This window comes from Pempheris klunzingeri, chromosome 6, assembly GCF_042242105.1.
Source record: "Pempheris klunzingeri isolate RE-2024b chromosome 6, fPemKlu1.hap1, whole genome shotgun sequence".
In the NCBI taxonomy this organism is placed as follows: Eukaryota; Metazoa; Chordata; class Actinopteri; order Acropomatiformes; family Pempheridae; genus Pempheris; species Pempheris klunzingeri.
Genome location: NC_092017.1, coordinates 19,397,545 through 19,425,265, shown reverse-complemented (window position 1 = coordinate 19,425,265; position 27,721 = coordinate 19,397,545). Strand labels below are relative to the sequence as shown.

Sequence of the window (27,721 nt, the reverse complement as noted above, 5' to 3'; positions counted from 1 at the left end):
AAATCACCATTAACTTTGAAACGGGAGTTATGTAAAAAAAATCCTCCAGCATGTCGGATCCGAGTCAGTGGTCTGCTGCGCCGAGCAAGAGCAAGTCCCATTTTGTTCCGGGAGCGCTGCTGAAGCGCTCAAAAAGGTAGACACACCAAGAGTTGGGATACGGAGGGTAAAACTCAAACTAGTTTATGGGTTTATTTGTTGTCTTTTGTTGCGTTAAAATGCTCTCTTTCAACATCGTGTCTTCGTGTGGACTCCCGCTTCTTACTTAATGGTAACTGTGCCCCAAACACCACGTACAGTGAGCTAACTAGCTCCTGTCTGAAAGCGGGTTAATCCTGTGTTTGTCCAGGATGAACCTCGAGTTTTTGTCCAGAGAACAACAACACTGAAAGCGCCTAATGTAGTTTGGTGGAAATAGTTGCTCCAAAATGATTATTCTCCAAAGTATGTGCCTCAGACATCAAGCAGAAAATGCAGTTTTCTTTGTTGAGATTGTAACTGACATTGCAGCAGGTCTGTAGTGCCTCTTTTTTTTTGGATGAAGCCAAATTGTAGGTGCAGTTTACAGCTGAACAGCTGCGTGGATGAAGTTAAATAAAGACACTTGAAATTTATGTTTTATGTGAAGACAAGCCTGTATTTGCACTTCTGTGTTTATATTGGTGAGCTGATAATTTGCTGGCTGGAGGTCAGAGGTAATTGTTGGCCTTGTTTACTGTTAGATGACTGGAGATAAAACCTGCAGCTATTGACTGTCTGATGCTGCTCATGACACTGAATGAACTGACATGCGGCCTGATCACTGCAGAAGACTAAATATTATTCTAATTGATGTATCTGTCAGCGATCTTTTTGATTTTAAAAAAAATCTATGGAAGCTTAAACGTTAAATACGCTTATTTTAAGTTGCTGTAGATGAACACTTGTAGATAATGGGCCTGCAACAATAATTTCATTGTCGATTTAATCTGTTGACTGTTTTCTCGATTAATCGATTTGAATTGTTTTGTCCGTAAAACGTCAGGGAATGGTGAAAAAGGTCGATCAGTGTTTCCCAAAGCTCATTTTGTCCACCCAACAGTCCAACACCCAGAGATATTAACTTTGCATCCATGTGAAATGGAGAAGACGAAGCAGAAAACTTCAAATATTGTTCACTTTTTTGGACACAGTTTGTGGAATATTATATTTTGTCCAACAAACTGTTCAAAACTCAGTGGTGTTCAATTTACAGACTATAAAACAGAAAACATATTCTCATTTAAGGAGCTGGGACCAGAAAATGTTTGGCATTTTGCTTAGAAAGTGACATAAATAATTCATTTGTTATATTATAAAAGTAGTTGGTCAATTTTTTTCATTTTGCCAGTGTAATCGATTAATTGTCTTTTCAGCACTGTTGTGGGCTGTTCACCTTGGTGTCACAGGAAAATCTGCTCAGTTCAATGTTATTGGTCAAAGGTTGCCCCTTCTTTTCAGAACCAGAGGATTATTTAACACTGCCTCCCTCCCTTTATATACACACACACACACACACACACAGTCTTGGACATCTGTGGCTCAAGCTGGTCCTGCTGTTGCTGTCGGTGCACACGCTCCCTCGAGTCTGTTGACAGGAGGTTTCTTCTTTGTATTTTGGCTCTCATCAGTTTTCTCTCTTCATCTGACGCAGCCATGCTGGTGTGTCATACAATTTGCTTGCAGATTAGAGTTGTAGTTACGTAAACATTTCTCAAGGCAGAGCTGCTCTGACGGCATTAATAATCTCATCGGTAGAGTTAAACCTCATCAGGCACAGACTAAAGAAATCTCATTTATTCTGGCTAAGTATCACGAGCATCATCTGTATCAGAAACTGCATCAAAACAAACAAGTACAAAAAGGATATTTAGGCACTTTTGGTCGGCGGGTTGTCAACATTACCTCGTCCGTCACATAAAGCTTTGCTCCTCTAGCTCAAGATGTGAATCTGATGAAGTTACGAATAAGTTTGCCTTCTGGATAGGGCTGCAACTAACGACTCATTTCATAATGGATTAGTTGTTGGGTCTATGAAATGTCTGAAAATGGCGAAAAATGTTGATTAAGCCCAAGATAACATACTCAAATGTCTTGTTTTATCCACAACCCAAAGATAAAAGTCATAGAGGAGTAAAGACCCCAGAAAAAACTGTTTAAGAACTGGAATCAGAGAATTTTAACTTTTGAATTTTTTAGTTCATAACGAATTGAGTAATTGTCGCAGCTCTGCCTATGGGACACATTTGAACACTAGTCCAAAGCAGCGTCTGGAATGTGGTGCCTGTGCTGTCGGCTCAGTGTACTGCAGTTTGGTGTTTTTCAGATGCGACAAACTTGTGCCATTTACATCAGACTGTCGGTTGTAGTCACTGGGATGCTGATTGAACAAGACAAAAAGTACAAGAGCAGCAAGCTGATATAATGAAGCCTCAAACCTTCCAGTATCTTTAACTGAGTAGAGCTGAAATGTTTGACTGATAAGTCGATCGACAGAAAAATAATATGCAACTATTTTGCTTTTTGTTTTAATTGATTGAAACAATTTCTGTCATTGTTCAAGGAAAAATGGTTTAAAAAAATATCCTCAGGTTCCAACTTGTCAAATAGGATTTTCTGCTTCACTTTTTCACATACGATAGTAAACAGAATATCTCTAAGTTTGGACCGTTCAATCAAACAAAGCAAGACATTCGAAAATGTCAGCTTTGCCTCTGTGAAGTTGTGTGATCTGCATTTTTTCTCTGTTTTCCCCACTTTTTTTTAATATTTATAAACCAAACAAACCCATCAAAATCATTATCAGTGATGAAATTACCAGTTGCTTGAAGCCTCTTAAATACAATAGAATAAAAGAAGTTGGTGACATTCATGTCTTCACAATAGACAGCATTGTGTACCACTGGCACAGGCATTGTCAGGCCTGTGTAGTTAAGGATCGCAGTTCACACCCTTGTTTACCTGGTGCGTTTAAACTAGAAAACTCTGTCTGTCCATCTGAAGGTAAACTGGTTTTCACGCTTTTGAAGATCCCTGCTGTGGCAGTGAAGGGAAAAGATCTGTTACACTCACTAACAATATTCCTATTAGTTGAAATAATTATGTAAAGTTAAAACTACGGTACAATTTAAATGAATTTAAACAAAACTTAGTATTCTTTCTTTCTCTGTTAGGCATAATAGCTTTTCTACAGCCTCCTTTTATGTAATCAGGGACGTCTGCCGTGTCACATGAAAGTGAGCAATAAGTAGTCTTAAAAAAGACTTTTCTAGCAACAATTGGAATAGTACAGAAAACTTAATACCACTAAATGAATAATATAATGAAATTCTTAAAGTATATTAAGAAGTACATTTGTTCATTACGCATTTGGAAGAATTTTCTTGATTTGTATTCATAATTAAGTGAGGATAGAAAACGGTATTACACAGAAAGCTGGACATCCCTGTATATTTTCCAGCAATCCCAGTTTAAACCCAGCCTACTTTTGTTTTGCACACAAACACAGATGTGTTTTGGTGTTAGTCAGGCTTATTTTGTGCGTTAGAATAGTTCCAGCTTAGTGGATCAGTCTCCTACTTTAGAGATCAAGTGTCTTCTTAATCTGCCCAGTGTTGCAGTGTCATAAAATTCTTTTTTGTGCTCATGCTGCTGCTCAGCGCACACACACACACACACACACACGCACTTTGATATGATGCTGAAGCCTTGCATGAGTCAAACATGTTTGAATTATAGGTGGCCAAAGTGACACTAAGCTTTTAAGGAACACACCAGGTTATTTTCTTTCTAGATTGACTTATTGTTCTGCTTAATTGTTTAGTGACTAAAAGAAACACCAGAATCATACATGTGTTCCTGTTTAAATAGTTTCCCCCAGTGCTTGATGCTAATGTCAGTGAGAGTTTACGTTGTTAATATCAACTAAGAGGTGAGAAAAGGAGAATTGTTAGCAGAAGTTTGCTAGAAAAATGCTGAGAAATAAGGCCATGTTGAGCATAAGGATTGACATGGCAGTGATAATGAAAGTAAGAGAAACTCAGATGGCAAAATAGCCTGAAAGAATGATAATAATACCTTGCATAGTTTACCCATGTGACCAGTGGGAGGCTGTTTTCATCTTAAAAATACTGCAAAATGGATCGCTTAAAAAACATAGAAGATAAATTTATCTGTCAAATTGAAATATGAGTTCCTCATATTTTGAATCCACACAGTACTAATAGATTCCATTAACAGCCATAGTTTTTTAGGAGGGTCAGGCTAAAATTGAACATTCAACTGGCTCACAGGTCATGACAGTCACTCACTATGCAAACTGCAAGAGACGTTTCCACGCAAATTGTGATAAGAGATGCAGATGAGTGATCATGTGTGGACTGGCAGCCCGATGACTTTCTCTCTCTTCCTGTTTGTGCCCCAGCTGTCGCAGCAGCAACAGGAAGAGCCTCGGTGTCGGGACGCCATCACCCACGCTGTCCCGGCCGCTCTCCCCGCTCTCACTCCAGACTGGTAAGATCTGTCACAACGTCTGGCAAAATTTTAATCACAACACGTCTGATCAGGAGCACTGCTGCAAAAACATGTTATGTCTCATGGTGCTGTCTCTGCTTCAGCTGCTGTGCCACCTAGAAAGGCACTGCACTGGCCAGTTATTGGGGTGTAGTCTAGACCTTCTTTCTTTTTTAAATGTGTCTTCAGATAATGTTTATTATGAATTGGCACTATATAAATAAAGATTTCATCTCACAAGCATTGAGACGAATACTTAACAATAACTTTCCAGAATTGTGCTTAGCCTCAAACACTTGCAGTATGGTGCCTTTGATTAACCTTTTAAACTTGACTGTCTGGTTTGTATTTTATATGTGCCTTGTAGAAACACGTCCACACCAATGCAGCCCATTGCATTGTTTCCTGAGTGCACCTCTTGTAATTTAAATGCAGCAGGATGCATGTATGAATGCCAGTCTCAGAATTCACATTTTCATTTTCTTAAATGTAAAAATTCGCAGCATGGAAACATTATGACATAATGACAGCTAATGAAGTTGCAAATGAACACACAACACTGTTGCCCATCCAGCGTGCAGCTGAAGTACCAGCTCACCCTCTCACATTAATGTTGGTAATCTGTAGGGCACCTTGCCTTGCCACACGCTCACTAATACAAGATTAAGCTCGTTCAACTCTAACTTGTAAGCCGTACCATAGTGATGTCAGTCAGTGTTTTTAATACCTGCACCCACCTGACCCGTTATGAGAGTTAATCCACACTGCACCACCAGCAAAAATATGCGTTAATCAACCGCCACACCACCGTCCAACCCGCACAACGCCAGCTTTATGTAGCACAATTGTGAGGACGGAGAGAAGGACGGGGACAACACACAGACGGCACACTATAGCACACGGTGTTTCTCTAAGTTATTAATAACTAATCATACCACTGCCGGCTTTGTCACTTTTTGACATGCATGCCCAAACCCGTGATATTTTCTAGCGACCTCATGGAAACCCAGACCTGGGTTCTGCCTGTGGTTTCTTCTCCTGAAAGGGACGTTTTTCCTCGCAATTGTTGCCTAGAAACCAAACTAATTATTGTGATTATAGCCAACTTGATATCTTAACAAAACATAATCAAAGAGTCATAATCAAAGAAAGACTTGCATAATGAGAGAGATGCATAATGAGCATTTTATACCTTGTGACTTCACTGTGGTGGGCAATCTATGTAATGGTGATACTGTGTCTAAATGACCTCAGACGTAGTTTGGCATTTCTGTACTGCAGTTTGGTGTCGTTCTGGACCAACCATCAGCATTCAGCCAAGAGAAACCATGTTAAAACACTTGTTTTAGGTTATGGATTCTGAACTGGGATTCAGTTCAGTTTAGGAATAATACCAGATTGAAGACATAGAAGTGCAGAAAGTGTCGACATAATTGAAGGGTAGGACATTTCTAAATGATTAGTCTCCTTCTGCTTTGTGAATCAGCAGCAGTACAGACAGTATACAGCCCCTTAACGCCATGAAGCAGCTGCACTCTATGAAAAGAGTTTTGCTCAAGAGCTCCTCATACCAGCAGTATGCGGATGTGCTCCCTTTTGAACTCAATCATGCGGAGGATTATCTAATCACAGAGTGCAATCAGACTCTAATTGGCTCTCTCTCTCTTGTGTCGTAATTGGTATTCAACCACTTGCATGTAAAGGAACCCCAGTTTGTAGTGTACCCAGACCTCCAGACTCTAGTGAGACCAAACTGGATGAGGCCCCCCTTTCCTGGCCCCTGAATTAAGGCTGTGCGTAGATACGGTGCTGTAATGTTTGGAAAAGTAATACCAAGATGATATATTGGGCCTTTCTGAAGTGCTGCTTAATGCCGCTGGGTTTTGCAGTGATTGAGGGCTCCTACATAGACATGATGTCATCCTTCTTAGAACGTTTCCACTTGTATCCCTGCAGCCATGTGGTCCTCTGTGTTTTATTTTCATGTGTTTATTATTACAGTTGTGACTATTATCAGCAGTAACTTTGTCTTTCCTCTTTAAGGTGCGAGCAGCCCTCTAGACAGCCCTCGAAATGTGTCGACCAGCGCCTGCCTCAACTTTCCATTTGCCAGAAGGTATGTCAACACTGCTCCCCTGAAACCTTTTACCCCTGGAGTGATATATTTGTTTTGTCTCAGATGATAATTATGATAATTAAATTCCATGTAAACAGTTAATAAGAAGGGTGACACTTTAATTTTATAGGTCTGCAATTTTAGTATCTTTGGAAGAAAGTGTCTTTGAGATGAATATGTAATTTGGTCCTAACTTAAGGTTGAAGCTCTGTTTTTAAAAGCAAAAGAAGTTTTTGTGCTTCCAATGGGATAATATACAACCAGGAAGAATTGAATAATTTGACACAAAATACTGATTAAAACAATTTTATTGATTTTAAAATTAATTTTATTGCGTCCGCTATCAGAACTGTGTTCATAGCAACTGTTTGTGTCCAGAAACAACAGACTGTAGAATGTTTTAATTGACTAATCACACCATCTCGAGTATTTAACAAAGCTGTGTAACAAATATTATTATTATTATTATTATTATTATTATTATTATGAGCTGCCTGTGGGCAAATCTCACATTTCTCTGTGTTCAGCTGACCTGCTGTGCACAAACAAAAAGGCCTCCGGGTTAAACGATAGTAGCAATTATATGGAATTGATTATTCAGAAATGTAGCAACTGAGCAGTGCCTCTATTTTCCCCCTCAATGAATTCTTTTGAAATATTTCTACAATTACATCAAATGAAGTGTTAACTAACAAATAATTTCATAAAAGGATTTTTTAAAAACCAAAACTACTGTTTTGAGAGAGAAGTTGTGAACTGGAAGAACTGGCTGCCATTTAGGTATTTATTTGACTGGCATCCCTGCCACTATAAGTTCATGGTACTTAAAACAAACAAAATGTTTGGATCCTGTTGAGGTTCCCAGATCATGATTAGTAATAATTACAGGAACTATGGTCAGTTCTGATTCCCAAATCTCCGTGGATCTTGTTTACAAGCCCTGGATTTTTTGTAACTTGACAACGTGAACCTCACTGAACCAAATACCAATTTAAAAACCGAATAGTTAAGTAAATAAAATGCGCGATTGCACTCCAAGGGTTTCCGTATACGTTTCGGCGTGTGTGTGTGCTGGGACAGAGGCAGACTGTCTGGAAGCTGGAGAGAAACCGCAGCAAGGTGACTGAGGCTGACTCAGCCTGGAGCGTTCACACCTTCCTCCTCTGCCAGGTCCCCTCACAGCCGACTCCTGCCGAAGGTGTGCAGTCAGATAGAGGGTACCCCCGAAGCCCACTCGCACATCACTCAGCCCGGTTCCCATGGCAACGCGCTTTTCTCGCTCCAGGCGTGTGTAGCCTACAAGTGAGGCGGCACCTTGAAGACACCCAAGAGCAGTTGTTAAGAACTCATGAGCGGTTCAGGCTGTTCTTTAAATACGACTGGAACAAGAAAGAAAAATGACAGCTTCTCTGAGAAAATTAGTGCTGGTAACAGTGTAAAGCACGTCATACAGTAGCTTTTACTATCAAGATGTAAAGTAATCTGTGAATAATCCATGAAGCCTTAAATTTATAGAAAATGCAGCACTTTGGTCCTGAACTTCTAGGCGTCCATCATCTGTTGTGCTGCAGTAATAAAGACTCTAGCGTCACAATAAACCTGTTCACTGATGCATGAATCTTATAATCACCAAATTAACTGAACTGAGCTCAGAAATGATCACAGTAGATTATTGTTGATAAATAGTTGCATTTACAGCTTTTTAAGCCCTTGTTGAGATATATATATATATATACATTTATTTATTTTTTTGTGTTCCTCTTTTAAATTGTTGCTGTTGCAAAAAATCCAAAGTTAAGCCTTTTTCACTGACCATGCTTTGAGGTGAAGATTCGTTTCTGTTATGTAAACTATATCCTCAAATTAATTTAGTTTGCTAGCTACTCTTTGGATCTGAATGAATGAAAGCTGGCAAGGAAAGGCAGCATTGTCAGTATGAATCCCTCAGCTGAATGCCAGGGGTCACTGGATCACTTTCACAAGATTCCCAAAACTCACTGGAACTCTGTCTTTGCTTTTCTCTTTCTCTCTCCTGCTGTCGTGATCTCAGTCACTTGGCTCGGGCTGACAGGTAGCTTCTTTTTAAAACTCTTGCATCATGTATTTTGGCTCCTGCTTTTATTTTGATTTTTCACACACAAATACGTCTTTGTCTTGTTATGTGAAGGTATTAGTTGATTTTAATAGAGCAAAAGAGCTGCTGTGAATCAAGTGAGGACACAGAAAGCCTAGTTTTATATATGATTTGGAAAGAAAGACATTAATTTCATGCTCTCGTAGTCACAGGACTCCTCCGTCGTCTGTTATGTAAGGAGTTTCACAAATGAAATGCTAAGTAATGCCAATGCCGCTGATGCTTATGTAACATGCATGTCTGTATCTCTCAGAGCTGAGGGCCGGAGATGGTCCCTGGCATCCCTCCCCTCGTCTGGCTATGGAACCAACCCGCCGAGCTCCACTGTCTCGGTAAGTCATCCCAAAACATGGCACCGTCCTCCCCGGTCGATAAATGGCAGGCGGGCAATTCTAACACCTCACTCGGCCCAAATAACACATTTGTGTTAATGCCAAGCCCGAGATGACAAACCGTTAATTGTTTTCCTCCATCATCTGCTTGAGTTAGTCATTCTCCCAGCCTGTGGAACTCGGTGTTAGAAGTAATGCACACAGTCTGTGTGTATGCATATTAATGAGGTGTGTGTGTGTGTGTACTCTCACTGTTTTAGTTATGAGATCAGATCTTTAAGTGGCATTTTTACATATCAGCTTTTCAGCAAAATCTCACAACATCCCATATTGTTACACAAAGAGGTTTTTTTTTTTTTGTGGTGTTTTTTTGTGGTAGTTTGTGTTAACTTGGCTTTAAATCTGATGTTATTTGTTTAGAGTTTGGAAAGCTGATTTTCTAAATTACTAAATAAATGTCAAAATATACAGGATGTATAAGTGGTTTCCAGACCAGGCACTTACTTGAAGTTGGTTAGTCCTTTCAAAAAGAGGTTTTTGAATAAATAAAGTACTTTAGAATAAAGCTGGAATTGTGTTCATTTTCAGAATGAGGTAATGAAACTGCATTCGAATGAATGGTATGTGGTGGTGGAGGCGTGCTGAATCTGTGGTGAAAGTCTGCCATGTGCCGCTATTATAGGGACGTTTATTGGCACGTAGACCCAGGCACTGGCCCAGAGGTCAGTGGGGACAATAGTGCTGTTCAGTGGCCCTCACTGGTCTCTTTATACTGAGGCATTAAAAAGAGACTCCACAGATGTTGTCCCACTGGCCCTCTTCTCTTCCTGACACATGGGCCGCAAAATTAAACAGACTGGCAGCAACGCACACTGCGTCCTGTTCAGTTTGCAAAGAGTTCACCTAGCGCCCTAGTAGACATGGGACATAACTGTGTGAATAATGATGCCTCTGTGGGCTTCATTATTTGTTGCACCATTACCTGAAGAAATGCTTAAATTATTGGCCTTTTGCTGTTATTCCAAATTCATACACCAGCTAAATTTGAATCTCTTGTTTAAATTCTGTAAAGCTGTGATCTGGAGTTTGACAAACACAAAATGCTACATTTTAAAATCTGTCTTTGGATTAACTCGGTCTCATTAATCGTCCACTATGGCAACAGAGACTGGATTAGTTCAGTGTGGGAAGCTGACAGCTTTTTGATGTTATACGATAGGTTGTGGTCTATATAAATAAAATTTCTTGCATCTGCTAGATAAGGTTACGTCAGTGACATCAGTTTGTAGCCTCACCATACTAAACTTGCTACACAAGATATAAAAGCCCGGTATAAACATTGCAGTGCGGTATTTTTATTTCATATCCTTCAGAATTTACCTGAGCAGCTGTCATTTATCACAGTTCTCCCAAGTTGGCTGAAGAGATGGTAAATGTGGCTTGTGTGTTGTCTAAATAACCGACAGATGAATGAAGGTTCGAACCTGTTGAATGTGAAAATAAGATAATTTTCTCGACTGATGGATCCCTCTTTGTGCCTGCAGTCCTCCTCGTCCTCCCAGGAGCGACTTCACCAGCTTCCCTACCAGCCGACACAAGATGAGCTGCACTTCCTCTTCAAACATTTTCGCAGCACAGACAGCATGACTGACGAGGATGGGCGCCCCGCCACAGTCATACGTCCTCGGTCTCGGAGCCTCAGGTAATTAATCCTGATTTTGCATATCTTTTTAAACTGTCTACCTGTACATATTATATATTGTACATTCCCATCAAAACCACTCATTCAAAACCCAGTCTGAACAGAGTCTAAACATCTTTTTTTCCTTGGCCTGTCATTAAACTAATGAAAGTAATATTTTATACAGATTAAATGCAGTAATCCTTCCTGCGGGATTAACAACCTCTTTGTTGTTGTGATGCTTTGCACTGTTCACAATGTCTTTGGTGTGATTATGTACTGGTAGACTGTCAGATGTCAAGATGTCTGTAATTTGGTGTGACCAAGACAAATTCACAAACAAACCCAGCATTTGGCGTTCAAGTGCCTCGGATTGATTACACATGCCTGCTGGCCGACAGGCAGGTGGAGATCTGACTGCAGACCTGTGTGCTTTTGACAACTTTTAGTCTGTTGGCTCTGCTCTGTGCAGTTTGTGTGATGCCTGAGTGCTCTGTGTTCTGGCACCATGGTGTGCCGTGCGTGGGCATGCTAGCTAACAGAGCGCCTCAGGGATCTAGCTGCTGAACTGTAATCGGGGGTGGGGGTGGTTTAGGGGGATGGGGGGCCTGATGCAGAGAGCCACGGTGAGCTGCAACAGTAGTGTGTGTTGGGCAGCAGCCATCCAGTCTAACAGAGGCGTCTTTCAGGACAAAAAATGGCTTGTGATATATTTTCCCTCCATCTGTTCTGCTTGAGGCTTCATCTAGCAAGATTTTTATTTTTATTTTTTGTAGAAATATACTCGTCTCATCGCAATAAATACTGAAGTGGTGTTGCAGTAAATGACTAATTGAGTGATGTTGATGATTCACACAGTTTGGCCGAAAGAAACCTCTGCTGCCGGTGTAGAAACACCCAAAAGAGAAATATCAAAACCCGACAGTGAAATCCACTCTGATTGTAGCTTTACGAGCTTAAGAGCGACGGAAATTAAATATTGGCTCTCAATAATGTTTTTTGCGTGCTGAGATCAAAAGTACAGGTTTAGATGTTGATCTCAAAAAAAACATGTTGAGTCAGACCCAAGCAACAAGTTTATAGTTGATGTGTGTATGTTTGGGTGAATCGACTTTCGGCCATCTCTACATAACCGTATCGACCTTGTTGACATAACCACTTTAGACACTCTATCCTAGCTTAATGGCTCAGAGGAGAAATGTGTATTGATTGTGTATTGGTGAAAATCAGAATGCATTTTTTGGTCCGTTAGAATATACTAATCTGTTGTTTTGTTTCTGTTGCAGCCCTGGGCGATCAAGCGTCTCCTTTGATAATGAGATTGTCATGATGAACCATGTTTACAGAGAACGTTTTCCAAAGGTATGTACTAGAAAACTGTGCATCGCTCGTGTAGCAAAGACACTGCACATTGCTCTTTTTCCAGTTTGTTTTATTTAGGTGGAACCCCTTGTGTGCAACAAAGTTTGATTAATCCACTTAAGACATACTGTAGACAACAGGCTTTATTGTTTAAAAACATAGTTTCGGGTGGAGCCCGAGCTTTGAAAGGCACAAAGCTCAGCAGGTGCTGAACAATCATATGCATCCACCCACAAAAATATTACAAACATTTGGTGAGTAAAAAACATAATTACTGGTCCCTTTAAATGCTTGTCCTCTCTGCAGGCCACAGCCCAGATGGAGGAGCGCTTGTTTGAGATTATCACCCACTGCTCCTCAGACAGCTCCCTCCCGCTGGCTGACGGCGTGCTGGGCTTCATCCAGCACCAGTTGGTGGAGCTGGTCAGAGACTGCCTGGACAAGTCCCAGAAAGGCCTGGTGACTTCCCGCTACTTTGCCGAGCTGCAGGAGAAGCTGGAGAAGCTGCTTCATGAGGTGGGGTTGATGGCTGGAGACTGATGTAGAAAGGATGTGTGGCAAAATGGCCACATCTACTATCAATTTTAATTGTATTCTGCAGCTTTAAGCATCAATTGATGAGCTAGTACTTGTGAACTCTTCATCTGGTTACTCAGATGTGATGAAGTTATGAGAGGGGAATGATCGAGCCAGAGTGAAATGTGCAACCAGGCCTGTCACTCAATAACCATCTGATAGCCAAAGGCACACACAATAGATCTGGTAGTGGAAATTGTCAGTAATGGTGAGAGGTACTTTTGTCACAGAGCTGATCTGTGTTGTGATAAAATGTTAGTTTCTATAGCAACCTCTTCCCCTGTTCCTCTGCATGCTGTCAGACAGAAGGCATGGCCGACTCGTTGTACCTCCAGCTGAACTGATAAGTCTGTTCTCATACAGTGGAACAAATGCTGTCATGCACACACAAACCTGAAGACTCAGTTTGTGTGCCATGGCCACTTTGTTAAAAAGTTTAAGGGATAAAATTATATTTTCTGTGATCTGAATTCTCTGGCTCTTTAATTTGTAATTTGTTGTATGTAGTGATACAAATTACTTTCCAAGTAACAGGTTTTGTGCTTTTGACAGCAAAGATTGAAACAAAAAAAAAACCACTCTTGCCTTGCACCCCCTTTCATTTGCCAACCTCCAACAGCTCTACCATTTGACCTTTTTAAGCAGAAGAGTCTTTACTGTGTTACCCTGAACAGTGAATGTTAACAAGGCCACCTACAGGAACTACAGAATCACAATATGTCAAAGTGCAAAATCCAAGTAACAGAAGCATTATAATGAAGTACTGTAATGCTGCAGAGATGATCTGTTCTACAAATCTTGTTCTCCAGATGTAAGACAACATGTTTGTTTGGTACAGACCCCAAAACGTAACATATAATCATGATTCTAATAGTTTTTTGTAACGAGGATCAGTGCAGCTAAATACAAATCATATTACAAAAGTAATATCTGACAAAATAATCCCAATATGATTATTTTTTGTTTTACCATATTGTGCAGCCCTAACAGAAAAAAAGACGATCATCTCTGAAGTGTAGCACAGAAACAATTAAAAGTGCTTCACACATGGTTTACCAATTAAACCAAACTGTCCCAGCTGACCTAACACTTAGTTAGCATGTGAGGATTCTCTGTTTTCTGAAGTAGGACACATGGCTCTTTGAGGAATTGGCCCTCTGGCTTCCTAATAACAAGACTGTGTTTCTCACACTTCCACATTGTGACATTCACATTGGATTATGGGTCCGGCATGACCAGAGGGTCAGGCGATGAAGTCACACATGGGAACTTTGGAGGAAGTTCTTAAGGAATAGTCTGACATTTTAGAGGCGCTCATCTTCTGACTTTGTGAGCTTTCTGTTTTACAGTTTCTAGTCTTCTTTTGCTCTCTAGTCTTTATGATAAGATAAGCTAACAGGCTGCTGACTATAATCTTAATATTTAACAGACAGATGAGAGTAGTATCAGTCTCATATGACCCATGCTGTATATGCATATGACCTGGACACACATGCATAGTATACCATCCAGCCTCACTAGTACAGACTGTCACTCCAGTCTAGAAGAAAGGCTGTGGATGACTCACTAAGGCGGCACCAACCCCCACCCAGTGATCGTTCTAACAATTCGTCTTGGTTTAAAGTGATGTCTTCTCTGACGCAATTGAACATGCCGAACATGTCTGTGTATATATATCCATATTTCCTGTGTCAGTACTAAGTAGTGCTTAGTACTCTTGATAAGTTATTTTACACTGACAGAACAAAGCCCTGATGACAAATGAGGTTTATATTCTTTTTGCTCACCCACTTTCTCATTTTCTTAACATTTTACTGGTTTCATAAAAATACTCAAGTGGATTTCAAATCATTATGTGAACATCAACATGATTATTTGATGATGTAAGCTATCTTTTATCCCATTTTCTCAATGTAGTGACATGGAAATCATCTCCCTTTTTATATCACAAAAGTGTTATTTACAATTTTTAATTTTAAGAATTATATTTTAATATTCTTCCATAGCTCAACAAATTGTGAAAAAACTGAAGGCTATGTATTGACACAGCACCATGTTTGGTCACAAGTGTCATGTAGCAATATTCATTTTCTCCCATTCCTATTTGCTTGTTTTTTTCAGATCCTTAATCGTACATTTTGTGGTGAGCCAGTTGTTTTAGAGTACTGCATAAATAATGGTAAAAATGTTTTCTTTTGCCCACTCTTCCATACTGTTTTTCAGGCCTATGAGCGCTCTGAAAGCGAGGAGGTAACCGTCATCATCCAGCTGGTGAGGAAGATCCTCATCATAATCTCTCGGCCCGCTCGCCTCCTGGAGTGTCTGGTAAGCTGAAGAGTAGAAAATCTCTTCCTAATTGAAAATGAGATTACTTTGATCGAAACAAGTTGTCAGTCCGCGTTAAAGTAGGACCGAAATGAGATTCTGACCTTTATACTCTCATAGAAACTGGATGTGATGCCCGTAGATAAGAATAAAGAGTTGTCGCTGAAATCAATGGATTATCCGGAGTAACTGGGACACTGTCTCTGCAGAAAGATATTGCAGAGCTTTGAAGTGTATTCATTTTAATGGTTTCAAATTCCATTCAAGTTCTATTGGAGTGGTGTGGTGGAAGAAGACTCAGTAGCAGATATCTAAAAGCATCAACACATAAAAACAAAAATATCTACATAGCTAAATATCATCAGTCTAATTTTGAATTGTGATGAAGTTAAATTGATCCTATGAATCAAACATAGATTAGTCCAGATTAACAATTGTATTTATGTTGTTTTTTATTTCTTCTGTAAAACCTGTAGTATTCAAATTGTATCAACTGATTGTAGGCATCAAGAGTGTGGGTATTTTAATTGGCAATCAGTTATGTCTGAATATGAAGAGCTGTTTTCACTGTTTTGCTTCAGCCAGTCCACATTAATGAGACTTGGATGCTGTTGACAGGAGTTTGACCCGGAAGAGTTTTACCACTTACTCGAGGCAGCAGAGGGTCACGCCAAAGTCGGCCAGGGAATCAAGACGGACATCCCGCTTTACATCATCAGCCAGCTGGGTCTGACAAGGGACCCATTAGAAGGTAAAGGCATTCTTTGCAATAAAGTGAAGCCTTATAGAGTCCCTGCTCCCTCACAGTAGACTCAGGTCTGATGCAGAATATTCTTTACCAGTCTGGACCACGTTGCTCAGTGCTGTAACTTTTAATTAGGAGGCATGCAATGTGCACGCAGCTTGTATTTGAGCATTCAAATGGAAGGTTGCCATGAAGATAAGAAAATCATAGGTAATTTGACTTGAGATATATATCTACATTTTTTTTTAACTCTAGCACCATATTGGCTTGAATGAACAGTGTCATTATTAAGGACAGTGTGATTCAGTAGTGGAAATAAAGCTGCCAACTTTTTGGACTTAACACCTCAATTCAGACATAAACTGACAGCACAAGCTAACAGAAATGTGTTTTACAACTGCTAGACACGTCTTTTGTTATTTTTAGTCTGTCCGTGTGTCTTTTGATGCCACTTTGTATTGGCACAGGATTTTATTTAGTCCTAGAATAGGCCTGTACAAGTAAACCTACAAAAAAGTTTAAATAACCGCAGCAGTTCTGACTGGGGAAAGCCCTGCAGTGTGAAAGTAGCCTGAAATTCAGGTTGAGTTGGTTCAAGAAAAGATTTAATAAAAGTTTTACTGCCACAAAAACATGCCGTAGAAACAAGTTTCTGAACACCTAATTAACATTTACAACACATGACAACCCTCAGATGGTCTAATAGATTGTCAAGTTCACGGGTAAAGTCCCTAAAATGTGTGAAATAAGAATAACAGAGATGGAGGAGGAAGGGTATAAAGGTGGGTGTTGAAGACTCTTTGCAGTGACATTAAACGCTGTCTCTCTCTCTCTCTCTTTTATTCTAGACATGGTACAGCTTGAACAGTATGATGCCACTCCTTCAGTAACAGTGGAACCAGATGCAACCGGGGAGGTAAACTTGTGCTTATCACTGACTACCTGTGAGTGCACGCAGTATTAGAAATTGCAAAAAGGATAGGCTGTAAGATTAAAAACTAAAAGAGACACACTCTAAATACATTCTGGCGTCCAACGCGTCCCTTGTTTTAAATTGTTTTTGAGCCACCTCCGAGTGCTGTTCTAAATGTGTCTCCAGAGGATCAGGACATTTGTTTTTCTTTTTTTTTGTGTTTTTCAGTGACCCATTTTAGTGTGAAAGGATGCCATAAATATTTAAAATCGGAGTGTTCTTACCGTTTTGTTTTGGTTTGAGCCACAGGAAGCCAAGACATGTTTGAGGTGGAAGTAAATCTCATGTTGGCTCTGAAATGTGTGACTGCAAATTAAGCAGAACATTTGTTATGGTTGTATCATAACAAATATTGAATGCAAGTCAAATTGGACAAAATGGGGAATTTATAAATTCAGCATTGGACCACAAGTTGGCCCACAGTATACTCTGTGTAGCAGACTGCTAAACAGGCCCTGGATCAATACTTGCCCTGTAATAATCCTAATAATCAGTATAACAGTATTGCTTCTACTGCGTTTCATTTTCAAGTTGGCCATAAACGGCATCATGTCTCTGCTTCCTCTCTGTAGAATAAGGCTCCACAGACGCTGACACCAACTCGAAGGAAACCTTTTGAGAGTGATTTTGAAACAATCAAACTCATCAGTAATGGAGCTTACGGGTAAGAAGAGCAGGCCACTATTTCAGCTTTCTTGGCGTAGTAATATTTGCCCATGTGTTCAATGAGAATATCCCTTCAAGTTGTCTCAAAGCTGTCTTTGTTAAGTATGAAGATATTAGGTTTAATGTGGCTCATGTGGTTTTTGACAGGGCCGTGTATCTAGTCCGCCACAAAGAGACGCGCCAACGCTTTGCCATGAAAAAGATAAATCGCCAGAACCTGGTCCTGAGGAACCAGATCCAGCAGGCTTTTGTGGAGCGGGACATCCTAACTTTTGCTGAAAACCCCTTTGTTGTCTCCATGTTCTGCTCTTTCGAGACACGCCGTCACCTCTGCATGGTCATGGAGTATGTGGAAGGTAAAGTAGAGCGAAGGTTGATGATATATGCTTGCGACTGAGACCATTGGCTCTATCTAATTTAAAGTACCTTACAGTAGAACTAAAAATAACATTAGTAGAAGTTGGTCCAGACAGAAATGAAAACAAACACAAGGCTCATGGTGCTCTGTTTCATTAAGGTGGAGATTGTGCCAACTTGCTCAAGAACATGGGCCCACTGCCTGTAGAAATGACAAGGATGTACTTTGCTGAAACGGTCCTGGCCCTGGAGTACCTTCACAACTACGGTATCGTGCATCGGGATCTTAAACCTGACAAGTGAGAACACAAACTAACTCCCATTTGCCTCCTGTTCAGCCATTTTGGTAAAAGTATTGGCCATTCAAATGTAAAATTCTGCTTGTGTTGATTTTGTTTTTCTTCTTCCACCCAACAGTTTGTTGATTACATCCATGGGCCACATCAAGCTGACGGACTTTGGCCTGTCTAAAATTGGCCTGATGAACATGACCACCAACCTGTACGAGGGCCACATGGAGAAAGACACAAGAGAGTTTCTTGACAAACAGGTGAGACTGTTTTGAATGTAAGATGAATGACATTAACACCATAGTATGTTAATGTCATTAACGTGTTCAAAGTGATTATGGAAAAAGCTGTTCATGTTCCCCAAAATTCACCTGTGTTGGTTTGTCCGGGCAGGTGTGTGGCACTCCAGAGTACATTGCCCCTGAGGTGATCCTCAGGCAGGGCTACGGGAAGCCAGTGGACTGGTGGGCGATGGGGATCATCCTCTATGAATTCCTGGTCGGCTGTGTTCCATTCTTTGGAGACACGCCTGAAGAGCTTTTTGGACAAGTTGTCAGTGGTGAGTGCCAAAATGAGACAGAAATCATGAGGAATAGGACTCATCTTGTAAAATTGTTGAAAAATCATCGTATGCATGCATTTACAATTTGGTATCATTGCATTTGCAGCCAAACTTTCCTTACAAAATATCACCACACAATAGAGATTTCATAAGTAATATGCATCAATGTTTCTCTTGCGCCAAAAGCCAAGATATGAGAATATTTTTTTCAGCAGGGATTTTATCTGAAGTGCAAAAATTGAGCTTTGCTGTATTCACACAGTTTTAAACATTTCAACACTTTGGGACGCTATCGTATGTTTTTATTTGTGATCATCAGTCTTGCTTGTTATTCTGTTTTTTTTGCAGATGAAATCATTTGGCCAGAAGGAGACGACGCTTTACCTGCTGATGCCCAAGACGTGATCACCCGCTTGCTGAGACAGAGTCCTTTAGATCGACTAGGAACTGGTACTGCTCAGCTTTAATGCTAATTATATTAACAGAGCACAAAACCAGAGTTATTAAATGACATGAGAAAAAAATTTTGTTTTGAAGTAAAAAAAAAAAAAAAAAAAGATGTGGGAGATGCTATATGTAGAAGGTACACATAGGACACACCTGTTTGTCAAAGGGGAAAAACTATCCAGTATTTGATCATCTGTGAAAACTGTGTGGTTGTAGGCGGAGCCTCAGAGGTCAAACAGCACGCCTTCTTTCTGGGTTTGGACTGGAATGGACTCCTGAGGCAGAAAGCTGAATTCATCCCTCAGCTGGAGGCGGAGGATGACACCAGCTACTTCGACAGTAAGTTACAGCTGAGAGTAAAGTCTCTTGCAATTAGTGTTACAGGCTGACTTCAGATCCATCACCTTAAGACCTTATTAGACCAAAATACTGTTTCTACTAGTGAGACAGCTATCAACAACATTTGTGGTGGCGGTTGAATCTTCTCTTGTGATGTATAATTGTACATCACAGTTGTTTAACGGTTGACAAATCCACAGATAGTTTTCTGTCACAGTTGATGGTGTTCTCCTGTTCCTGTTTTCAGCTCGTTCAGAGCGCTACCACCATTTAGCGTCTGATGAGGATGAGGAAACCAACGATGAAGAGTCTTCCTTGGAAATCAGACAGTTTGCTTCCTGGTCACATCGCTTCAGCAAGGTAGGAACAAGGTGGAAGTGGTCAGCCTTGAAAAATATTGATATTTACAAGTATTTCAATATTCATATTTAAATGAAATATGTTCTCATAAGGGAAGATTTGAGATCTCTCGGCCTGTCCTACTGTGCTATGCATTGTTAATTAGCCCACTCTTGCTACATATACAGTTGAAACCAGAAGTTTACATACACTGTATAAAAAGACACATAACCTTTTATTTCTCACTGTCTGACATTAAATCACACTAAACTTTTCTTATTTTAGGTCAGTTAGGATTACCAAAATTATTTCTATTTGCTAAATGCGGGAATAATGAGAGGGAGAATTTTTTATTACTTTCTTCAAAGTCAGAAGTTATACACTAAGATTACTATGTGTTGAAACAATTTGGGAAAGCCCAGATGATGATCTGGAAGGTTAATTGACAACATCTGAGTTAATTGGAGGCACACCTGTGGGTGTATTTTAAGGCACACCTCAAACACACTGGTTCCTTGTGTGACATCATGGGAAAATCAAAAGAAATCAGCCAAGATATCAGAAAGAGAATTGTCGACCTCCACAACACTGGTTCATCCTTGGGTACAATTTCCAGATGCCTGAAGGTGCCACGTTCATCTGTTCAAACAATTATACGCAAGTATAAACACCATGGGAATGTCCAGCCATCATACCGCTCAGGAAGGAGACGGGTTCTGTGTCCCAGAGATGAAAGTTTTTTGGTGCGAAATGTGTGTATCAACCCCAGAAGAAAAGCAAAGGACCTTGTGAAGATGCTGGCTGAAGCTGGTAAGAGAGCATTATCCACAGTGAAACGAGTCCTGTACCGACATGAGCTGAAAGGCCGCTCAGCGAGGAAGAAGCCATTACTCCGGAAGCAACATAAAAAAGCCAGATTACAGTTTGCAAATGCACACAGGGACAAAGACCTTAATTTTTGGAGACATATCCTGTGGTCTGATGAAACTAAAATGGAACTGTTTGGCCATAATGACCATCGTTACATTTGGAGGAAAAAGGGGGGGGAGCTTGGAAGCCTGAGAACACCATCCCAACTGTGAAGTGCGGGGGTGGCAGCATCATGTTGTGGGGGTGTTTTGCTGCAGGAGGGACTGGCGCACTTCACAAAATAGATGGCACCATGAGGAAAGAACATTATGTGGAAATATTGAAGCAACATCTCAGGACATCAGCCAGGAAGTTAAAGCTTGGGCGCAAATGGGTCTTTCAAATGGACAATGACCCTAAGCATACCGCCAAATTGGTTACAAAGTGGCTTAAGGACAACAAAGTCAATGTTTTGGAGTGGCCATCACAAAGCCCTGATCTAAATCCCATAGAAAATTTGTGGGCAGAGCTGAAAAGGCATGTGCGAGCAAGGCAGCCTACAAACCTGACTCTGTTACATCAGTTCTGTCAGGAGGAATGGGACAAAATTCCAGCAAACTATTGTGAGAAGCTTGTGGAAGGATACCCAAAACGTTTGACCCAAGTCATACAGTTTAAAGGCAATGCTACCAAATACTAAGGAAATGTATGTAAACTTCTGACTTTGAAGAAAGTAATAAAAAATTCTCTAATAAATTCTCTCTCTCATTATTCTGGCATTTAGCAAATAGAAATAATTTTGGTAATCCTAACTGACCTAAAACAAGAAAGGTTTAGTGTGATTTAATGTCAGACAGTGAGAAATAAAAGGTTATGTGTCTTTTTATACAGTGTATGTAAACTTCTGGTTTCAACTGTATATATAAATATACATATGTATATTTTATATATAACCACTTTTGACAGCCCTTCATTAGAGTCACCAACAAACCGACTGTTCAGTGTGTGGAGAAAGGTGCATGAAAAATGAATCATTGTAGAAAATGAAATGATGATGAAATGTCTGTTGCTGTTGATAAAACAAACAAGTTTACCAAAGAGTGGAGGGCCTCTAGTATGGCTGCAAGACTGTGCATTACATCATCTGAAAGCTCTTCAGTACTTCTGTTTCACACCCTCCCTCCTGTTCAACCTCTCAGGTTTACAGCAGCACAGAACATTTGGCGACACCGTCCAACCTGAGCTTCTCCTCTGACCGCAGCCACAGTGAGGATAAGGAGGACCGCGGGGACATGGGAGGACTCAGTCCTTTCCCGAGCCCAGCGGAGGGCAGCGTGGAGCGCAGACATGCCGGCCGCATGGCCAGGTAAGTAACAGGTGTAAGATACGTCATACTGTATGTCTGCTTTCATTCCCGTCACAGCTTTTTGGAGAGGTCATCTGAAGGCTTTTTGTTGATTCGTTGTGTTTAGCACTTTGTTACATTGCTGGTGAAAATCTGTATTAGATTAATGTTTAATCTGCCCTACAGGCATTCTGTTCTTTGTGTAAAAGCAGCAACCAGTCAAAACATTTCAGTGCGTTGTTGTGATCACTTCAACTCTTGTACCTGTCGATTTACCCGTCCAACTGGTCTTTGACTGTTAATAGCCTTCGCCCTCGGGCCTCCTCCAGCTCTTCCCAGTCTGAGAGGAGCACCAGTCCTCTGGTGATGAGCAGCACCCACAGCCTGGAGACGATGCCCCGCTTTGCCCTTTCCACTGATGATGAAGGTAAATCCAGGTTGACGCGTTCTGGCATTTCTGCTCACAACCTGTATCAGTACTTGCATTAGAGGCATTGCTGTTGTTTAACTTTGAAACTATGACATCTGTAGCTGAGGTGGTTGTGTCGAACCTGCGGAGGATCAGGATTCGCAGCAACAGCACTGGGGCCAAACACTCATCCCCCAAGGACCCCGCCGGCCCTCGACGCTTCGGGAACCAGCTGGAGGCGCCGGACAGACAGAGGCCTCCCTGTGGGGGGAAAGTTCCCAAGTCAGCCTCCGTCTCAGCTCTGTCTCTCATCATCACTACAGGTACTGAAGGTTGGATCCAGTGATGGATTACTTAATACACAGTCTAACAAAAACTGAAGCTTTTAATGACTTCTAACATTTGTAATCATGGAGGTAAAACAAGCCTACATTTAGAACATAATATTGAAAGTAACTGAAGCGTAACTGGAACTCTGTAGTTATGAATTAGAGGTCTTGTGATATACTGGTATTGAGGATAACCATGATATTTTAAAAATGAAATATTGAAAAATAATTATCTTAAATCATTTTCATTTCATTCATTCTGATTTTGTTTCCCCATACCTGATGTGACGCCCTGACGCTGTAACTAGCCAGCTCCAGCAACAGTGTAAGGCTGCTAATGTTACTGTCATGCAGAAACATGTCGTGGGAGATGACGGACAAGAGTGAGACGCTCTACCCTAAACCTAAAAGTTAGCTGTCCAGTGTGGGAGTTTTCTGTTGGTTGACAGCCCAGACTGTAGGAAAGGCCAGTTTACCTTTAACACAAAGGGGGCAATACCACCAACCTGTTCACCTTCTAGCCCTGAAACAGGAAATATTACATTAAGGTTTAAGTTGTGTTGTCAAAGCTAAGTTATCATGGCGTTTCACTTGACAGTATTTTCTCTCTCCTGGTCAATTGTCAGACAGCGTCAAAGTAGCACTAGAGAGCCAGGTCAGATTCAGGTCAGCTTACGCTGTTCAAGTCAGTGGAGTAGAAAAGAAAAGCAGATCAGGCTAGTGCATGTCAGGACAAAGCTGTCACTATAAACATGCTCATCTTCCTTCATAAGAATTTGCAATAGGCAGAGAATGTGAAGAACTGAAATAGGAAAAAGTATAAACGTTAGACATGGTCAGCAGACAATAAATCACAGAAACTCTCTGGGACAAACTCTGTCACTGCTCCCCTCAAGTGATTTTGTTTTAGTTGATATTTTATTTATGGCAGATGTTCGGAACAGTTAATCTGGTCACCATCTCTCTCTCTCCATCGCTCTTTTTTTGTTCAGTTATGGGTACAGTTATCATTGTAGACCATTTCTCCACCTCCGCACACTTGTATTTTCATGTAAATTTTTTTTTTTGCCATAAGAAAGACAAGTTGCACAATAAACAAAGTAACAATGAATTTGGCTGGTAGCATTATTACAATTATAGTAATTATTGTTTTTTATTTGTTTTTTTGCATTAATGACTTATTCTGGTCAGAAAAATAAAATATTTTGCAACTTTCTGGTCGGACAAAAGTTCCTAGCTTAATTTACTGTTATAAAAAGTTGTTTTATAACATTTTTAAACGCCCTCTCTGAGGCAGAGAGCTGTGGATTGTTCTGTCGACGTATTCAGAAGAAAACGGTCCTGTGTTTGTTTATAGATGACTCGCCCAGCTGCCTGCAGCCTAGTCCCATCTCCCCCCGCTCTCTGTCGTCCAACCCTTCGTCTCGTGACTCGTCCCCCAGCCGGGACCTGTCGCTCAGTCCTGCTAGCCTGAGGCCTCCCATTGTCATCCACACCTCAGGGAAGAAGTACGGCTTCACCCTGCAGGCCATCCGGGTCTACATGGGCGACAGCGATGTCTACACGGTGCATCACATGGTGTCGGTGAGCATCAACAACACTTAAACCTCGTGTCTTTTAGGTGTTTTTAAATGGCATGTGTTTATGTCAAATAATGCGCTTTTAACTCTGATGACACTAAAGCAGAACGAGAGGCATAAAAAGGCGGTTATGTAACGCGCAAATGAATCTCCTCACACTCACTGTGTTGCTGTTTTAACAGAGTGTGGAGGAGGGCAGCCCGGCTCACCAGGCAGGTCTCTGCACTGGAGACCTCATCACCCACGTGAACGGAGACTCTGTCCAAGGCATGGTCCACCCTGAGATGATAGAGCTGCTGCTGAAGGTACAGTCAAACTGAATATCACATGTCGACCTGCCACAGCAGTCTAAGTTCTTTTGTTCAAATCAGAACTTTGCTTGTTATGAAATGCAGAGCGGCAGCAAGGTGACGCTTCAGACCATAGCGCTTGAGAACACGTCAATCAAAGTGGGTCCAGCTCGAAAGACCAAACACAAAGGAAAGATGGCTCGTCGCAGCAAGAAGAGCAAGAGGAGAGATAATTATGACAGGTCTGAATCTGAGGTTTTGGTTTTCTCTCTGTCTCTGCAGCTCTGCAGTGTTACTCATCATTTGTTTACTTTGTGAGGCTGGTAACTGGTGCATGTCATCAGAGAAACTAACCCGCAGACAGTGCTCTGTCTCCATCTAGTGTTAAAAGTACATAATGCTGCACTGACAAACGTTGACTTAAGAATTTTTGTTCGAGGTTTTTATTGTGTAATTTATACCAAAAGCATTTCTTTTTATATTTGGCACGCACACTTGAGCAGTATGTTTTCTATGAAATAATAAATAACTGAAATAATGGATGCAATTAATATCTGTGCATATAAGAAATGAAAATGCATGATGATGTTGTGAGACTAACTAGATTCACAGTATCCAAAGTACTACAATGAACCACACAACATCACATATCTGACTCCGGTTCTTCTTCCTCCAGGCGGCGAAGCATCCTGAAGAAGCTGTCCAAGCAGAGCACAGTGATGCACAGCAGTCGCAGCTTCTCCTCAGGTCTCCACCACTCAGTTTCCTCCAGCGAGAGTCTTCCAGGCTCCCCAACGCACAGCCTCTCCCCGGGCCCCTCCACACCCTGCCGGAGCCCCGCGCCCGACCATCAGACCTTTGGTGAGCTCAGCGTGGCTTCAGAACGGTTATGATGAAACTAATTAGTCCTTGTGGTTACTGACTTGAATGTGTGAAAACCAGAGGTTGTATAGTTGCGTTACAAATCTCATAACACCCAGAATGATGCCACTGTGAGCATCTTTTAGAGAACACGCTGTATGCAAGTAGGGTAAAATACTGAATTTTACCTTTTGTTTCCCAGACAATAACTCTCCTCAGAGCACATCTCCTTGCTCCAGCTCTCCCAGTTCACCCGCTGCACACATCCGGCCCAGCACCCTCCACGGCCTGGGCTCCAAACTCAACACGCAGCGCTACACCAAGGTGGGCCGCCGGAAATCAACCAGCAACATCCCCCCCTCGCCCCTAGCCTGCAACTCCTCCTCATCATCCGCCCAGCCTCTTTCTCCACAGCGCTCTCCATCTCCGCTCTCAGGCTTCGCCAAAACCCTTCACACCTACCACGGCAAAACCCTGTCCCCACCCACCATTGTAAGACACGTTGTCCGACCCCGCAGCGCAGAGCCACCTCGATCTCCTCTGCTGAAGAGAGTGCAGTCAGCTGAGAAGCTGTCTGGTGTGTATCATGCTGATAAGAAGTCGTATGCCCCACGCAGGCACACGCTGGAAGTGCCGTTTTATGTCGAGGGAGACCTGCTGTGTGACTTGGAGGCAGAGGGTGCCTGTGGAGGCTCCTACATTGGGGCAGATCACAGCAGGCTGGGGGGATACATCAGCAGCCAGAGGATGATTGAACGATCGGAGCAGCTGGTAGTGATGCGGAAGCTCAACCTATCAGAGCGGCGAGACTCCTTTAAGAAACAGGAGGCGGTGCAAGAGGTGAGCTTTGACGAGCCAGAGGAGAAAACCAGCACCACGGTTACAGTGACCACGACAACTCCAGGAGCCCAAACGCAGCAGCAGCAGCACAGGATGGCCTGGATGCTCACTCAACCCCAAACCAGCGAGGAGGTGGAGCTGGAGCTGGAAGTGCCGGTGGTGAGGAGGTTCACGCTGGTGCCCCAGATCGCCGTGCAGGGCTCAACGGAGAGCGAGGGGCAGGATGAGTGGGAGCCGTGTTCAGATGGAGAGGAAACCGAGAACCCTGAGGTGGGCGTCACTTCATCTCAGCAACAACAGGAAGGACGTCATCTCCCTGACAGCAGCTGCAGCGAGGCGGCAGAAACCACCTCCACAGGTCTTCAGATTGGACCGTCAACGGAGAAGACTGAGTGCAGAGAGGAAACTCCACAAAAAGGGCATCAGAGGAAGTGATCTGTCATCACTACACTCACCTGAACTGCTCATATCTTTTTTTGTTGTTCTTTTTTTTTTTTCCCAAGTCATTCAAAAATTGGAAGCTAATTTACAAATTTGTCTGGCTGAGAAAGAGCAGAAGATTTTACTTTTACTTGAATTTTGTAATTGTAAATATTTGCCTCAAAGCATTGCAGATGTGCTGGTCTTATTTATTACATTTGTAAACTATGATGAGTTAGTAACAGGGAAAGAGGGGCGTTCTTATTGGTTGAACCGCCAAGGCTTAACATTTTTGTATCCATAAAATGTGGTTTTATGTCTTTTGACTGGATTTTTTTTAAATGAATTGTCTATTTTTTAAGCACGTTGTTGTGGTACAGAGCAGTTTGATAATGCTGGGAATAAGTGTTGAAGGACCAAAGGAGTCATTTAAGAAGCTGGACTTGTGGTTGTTTTTTGTTTTTTTTTCTCTCCCTGTCAGTGTCAGTTTAGATCTGAACAGTGCAGCTTCCAGTAGTGTAATACTGCTATAATCTTGATCTCCATAAACCTAAGAATGACCTTTTGGTTCACACTGTGAGCAACATGGTTGATGTGTCATTCGTGATCAGTTGTCAGCCAGACTCTGCAGTTGTATGTATAGTACACGGCTACAATACAGATTTTTTTTTTTCCTTTATTGCTTCAGCCTTTAAAAGCACTACATCCTAGAAGAAAACGTCAAAGCTACAAAGAACTAATAAGTATGCAGGAAAATAAATGCTCAATTTTGACAGTTGCTCAAATCTGGAAAGCTCTGCACAGCTGGAATTCTTCCATTTCGCACTTATCAGACACAACCATTGTTAATGAAACAATCACATAAGCAGGGAAAGGAGAGGATGGCTGTGGGACAGAAGACGGACCCGAAAATATTAGTTATGTGTCCCGTGTTTCTCCTGAAACTTTTTTAACTTTGTAAGAAATAAAAAGTACTTCCATTGGCTCGTTGATCACGTTCCTCGCAGTGTGAATTCACAGTCAC

The 27,721-nt window shown here is 41.5% G+C and overlaps 1 protein-coding gene across 1 annotated transcript; it reads left to right on the top strand.

Annotated features, from left to right (window-relative positions):
* mast3b (microtubule associated serine/threonine kinase 3b) lies at positions 1–27,393 on the top strand. The gene is made up of 26 exons (XM_070831560.1): positions 1–136; positions 4,442–4,530; positions 6,574–6,646; positions 9,034–9,112; positions 10,657–10,814; positions 12,080–12,155; positions 12,462–12,671; positions 14,955–15,056; positions 15,675–15,807; positions 16,650–16,717; positions 17,347–17,438; positions 17,588–17,796; positions 17,958–18,096; positions 18,215–18,347; positions 18,481–18,646; positions 18,998–19,099; positions 19,313–19,435; positions 19,683–19,795; positions 21,823–21,989; positions 22,274–22,395; positions 22,500–22,700; positions 24,064–24,290; positions 24,469–24,591; positions 24,682–24,818; positions 25,253–25,437; positions 25,640–27,393. Exons 1-26 carry the CDS (start codon positions 51–53, stop codon positions 26,710–26,712), a joined length of 4,386 nt encoding a protein of 1,461 aa, XP_070687661.1. The 5' UTR covers positions 1–50; the 3' UTR covers positions 26,713–27,393.
* Positions 27,394–27,721: the final 328 nt, after the last annotated feature.

What these genes read in the sequence shown, in the direction of transcription:
- mast3b (XM_070831560.1), top strand. Translation starts at nt 51, where the DNA reads ATGTCGGATCCGAGTCAGTGGTCTGCTGCGCCGAGCAAGAGCAAGTCC. An exon ending in CGGGATCTTAAACCTGACAA is followed by an intron (nt 18,097 to 18,214) that starts GTGAGAACACAA and finishes TCCACCCAACAG; the next exon opens with TTTGTTGATTACATCCATGG. An exon ending in TGACACCAGCTACTTCGACA is followed by an intron (nt 19,436 to 19,682) that starts GTAAGTTACAGC and finishes TCCTGTTTTCAG; the next exon opens with CTCGTTCAGAGCGCTACCAC.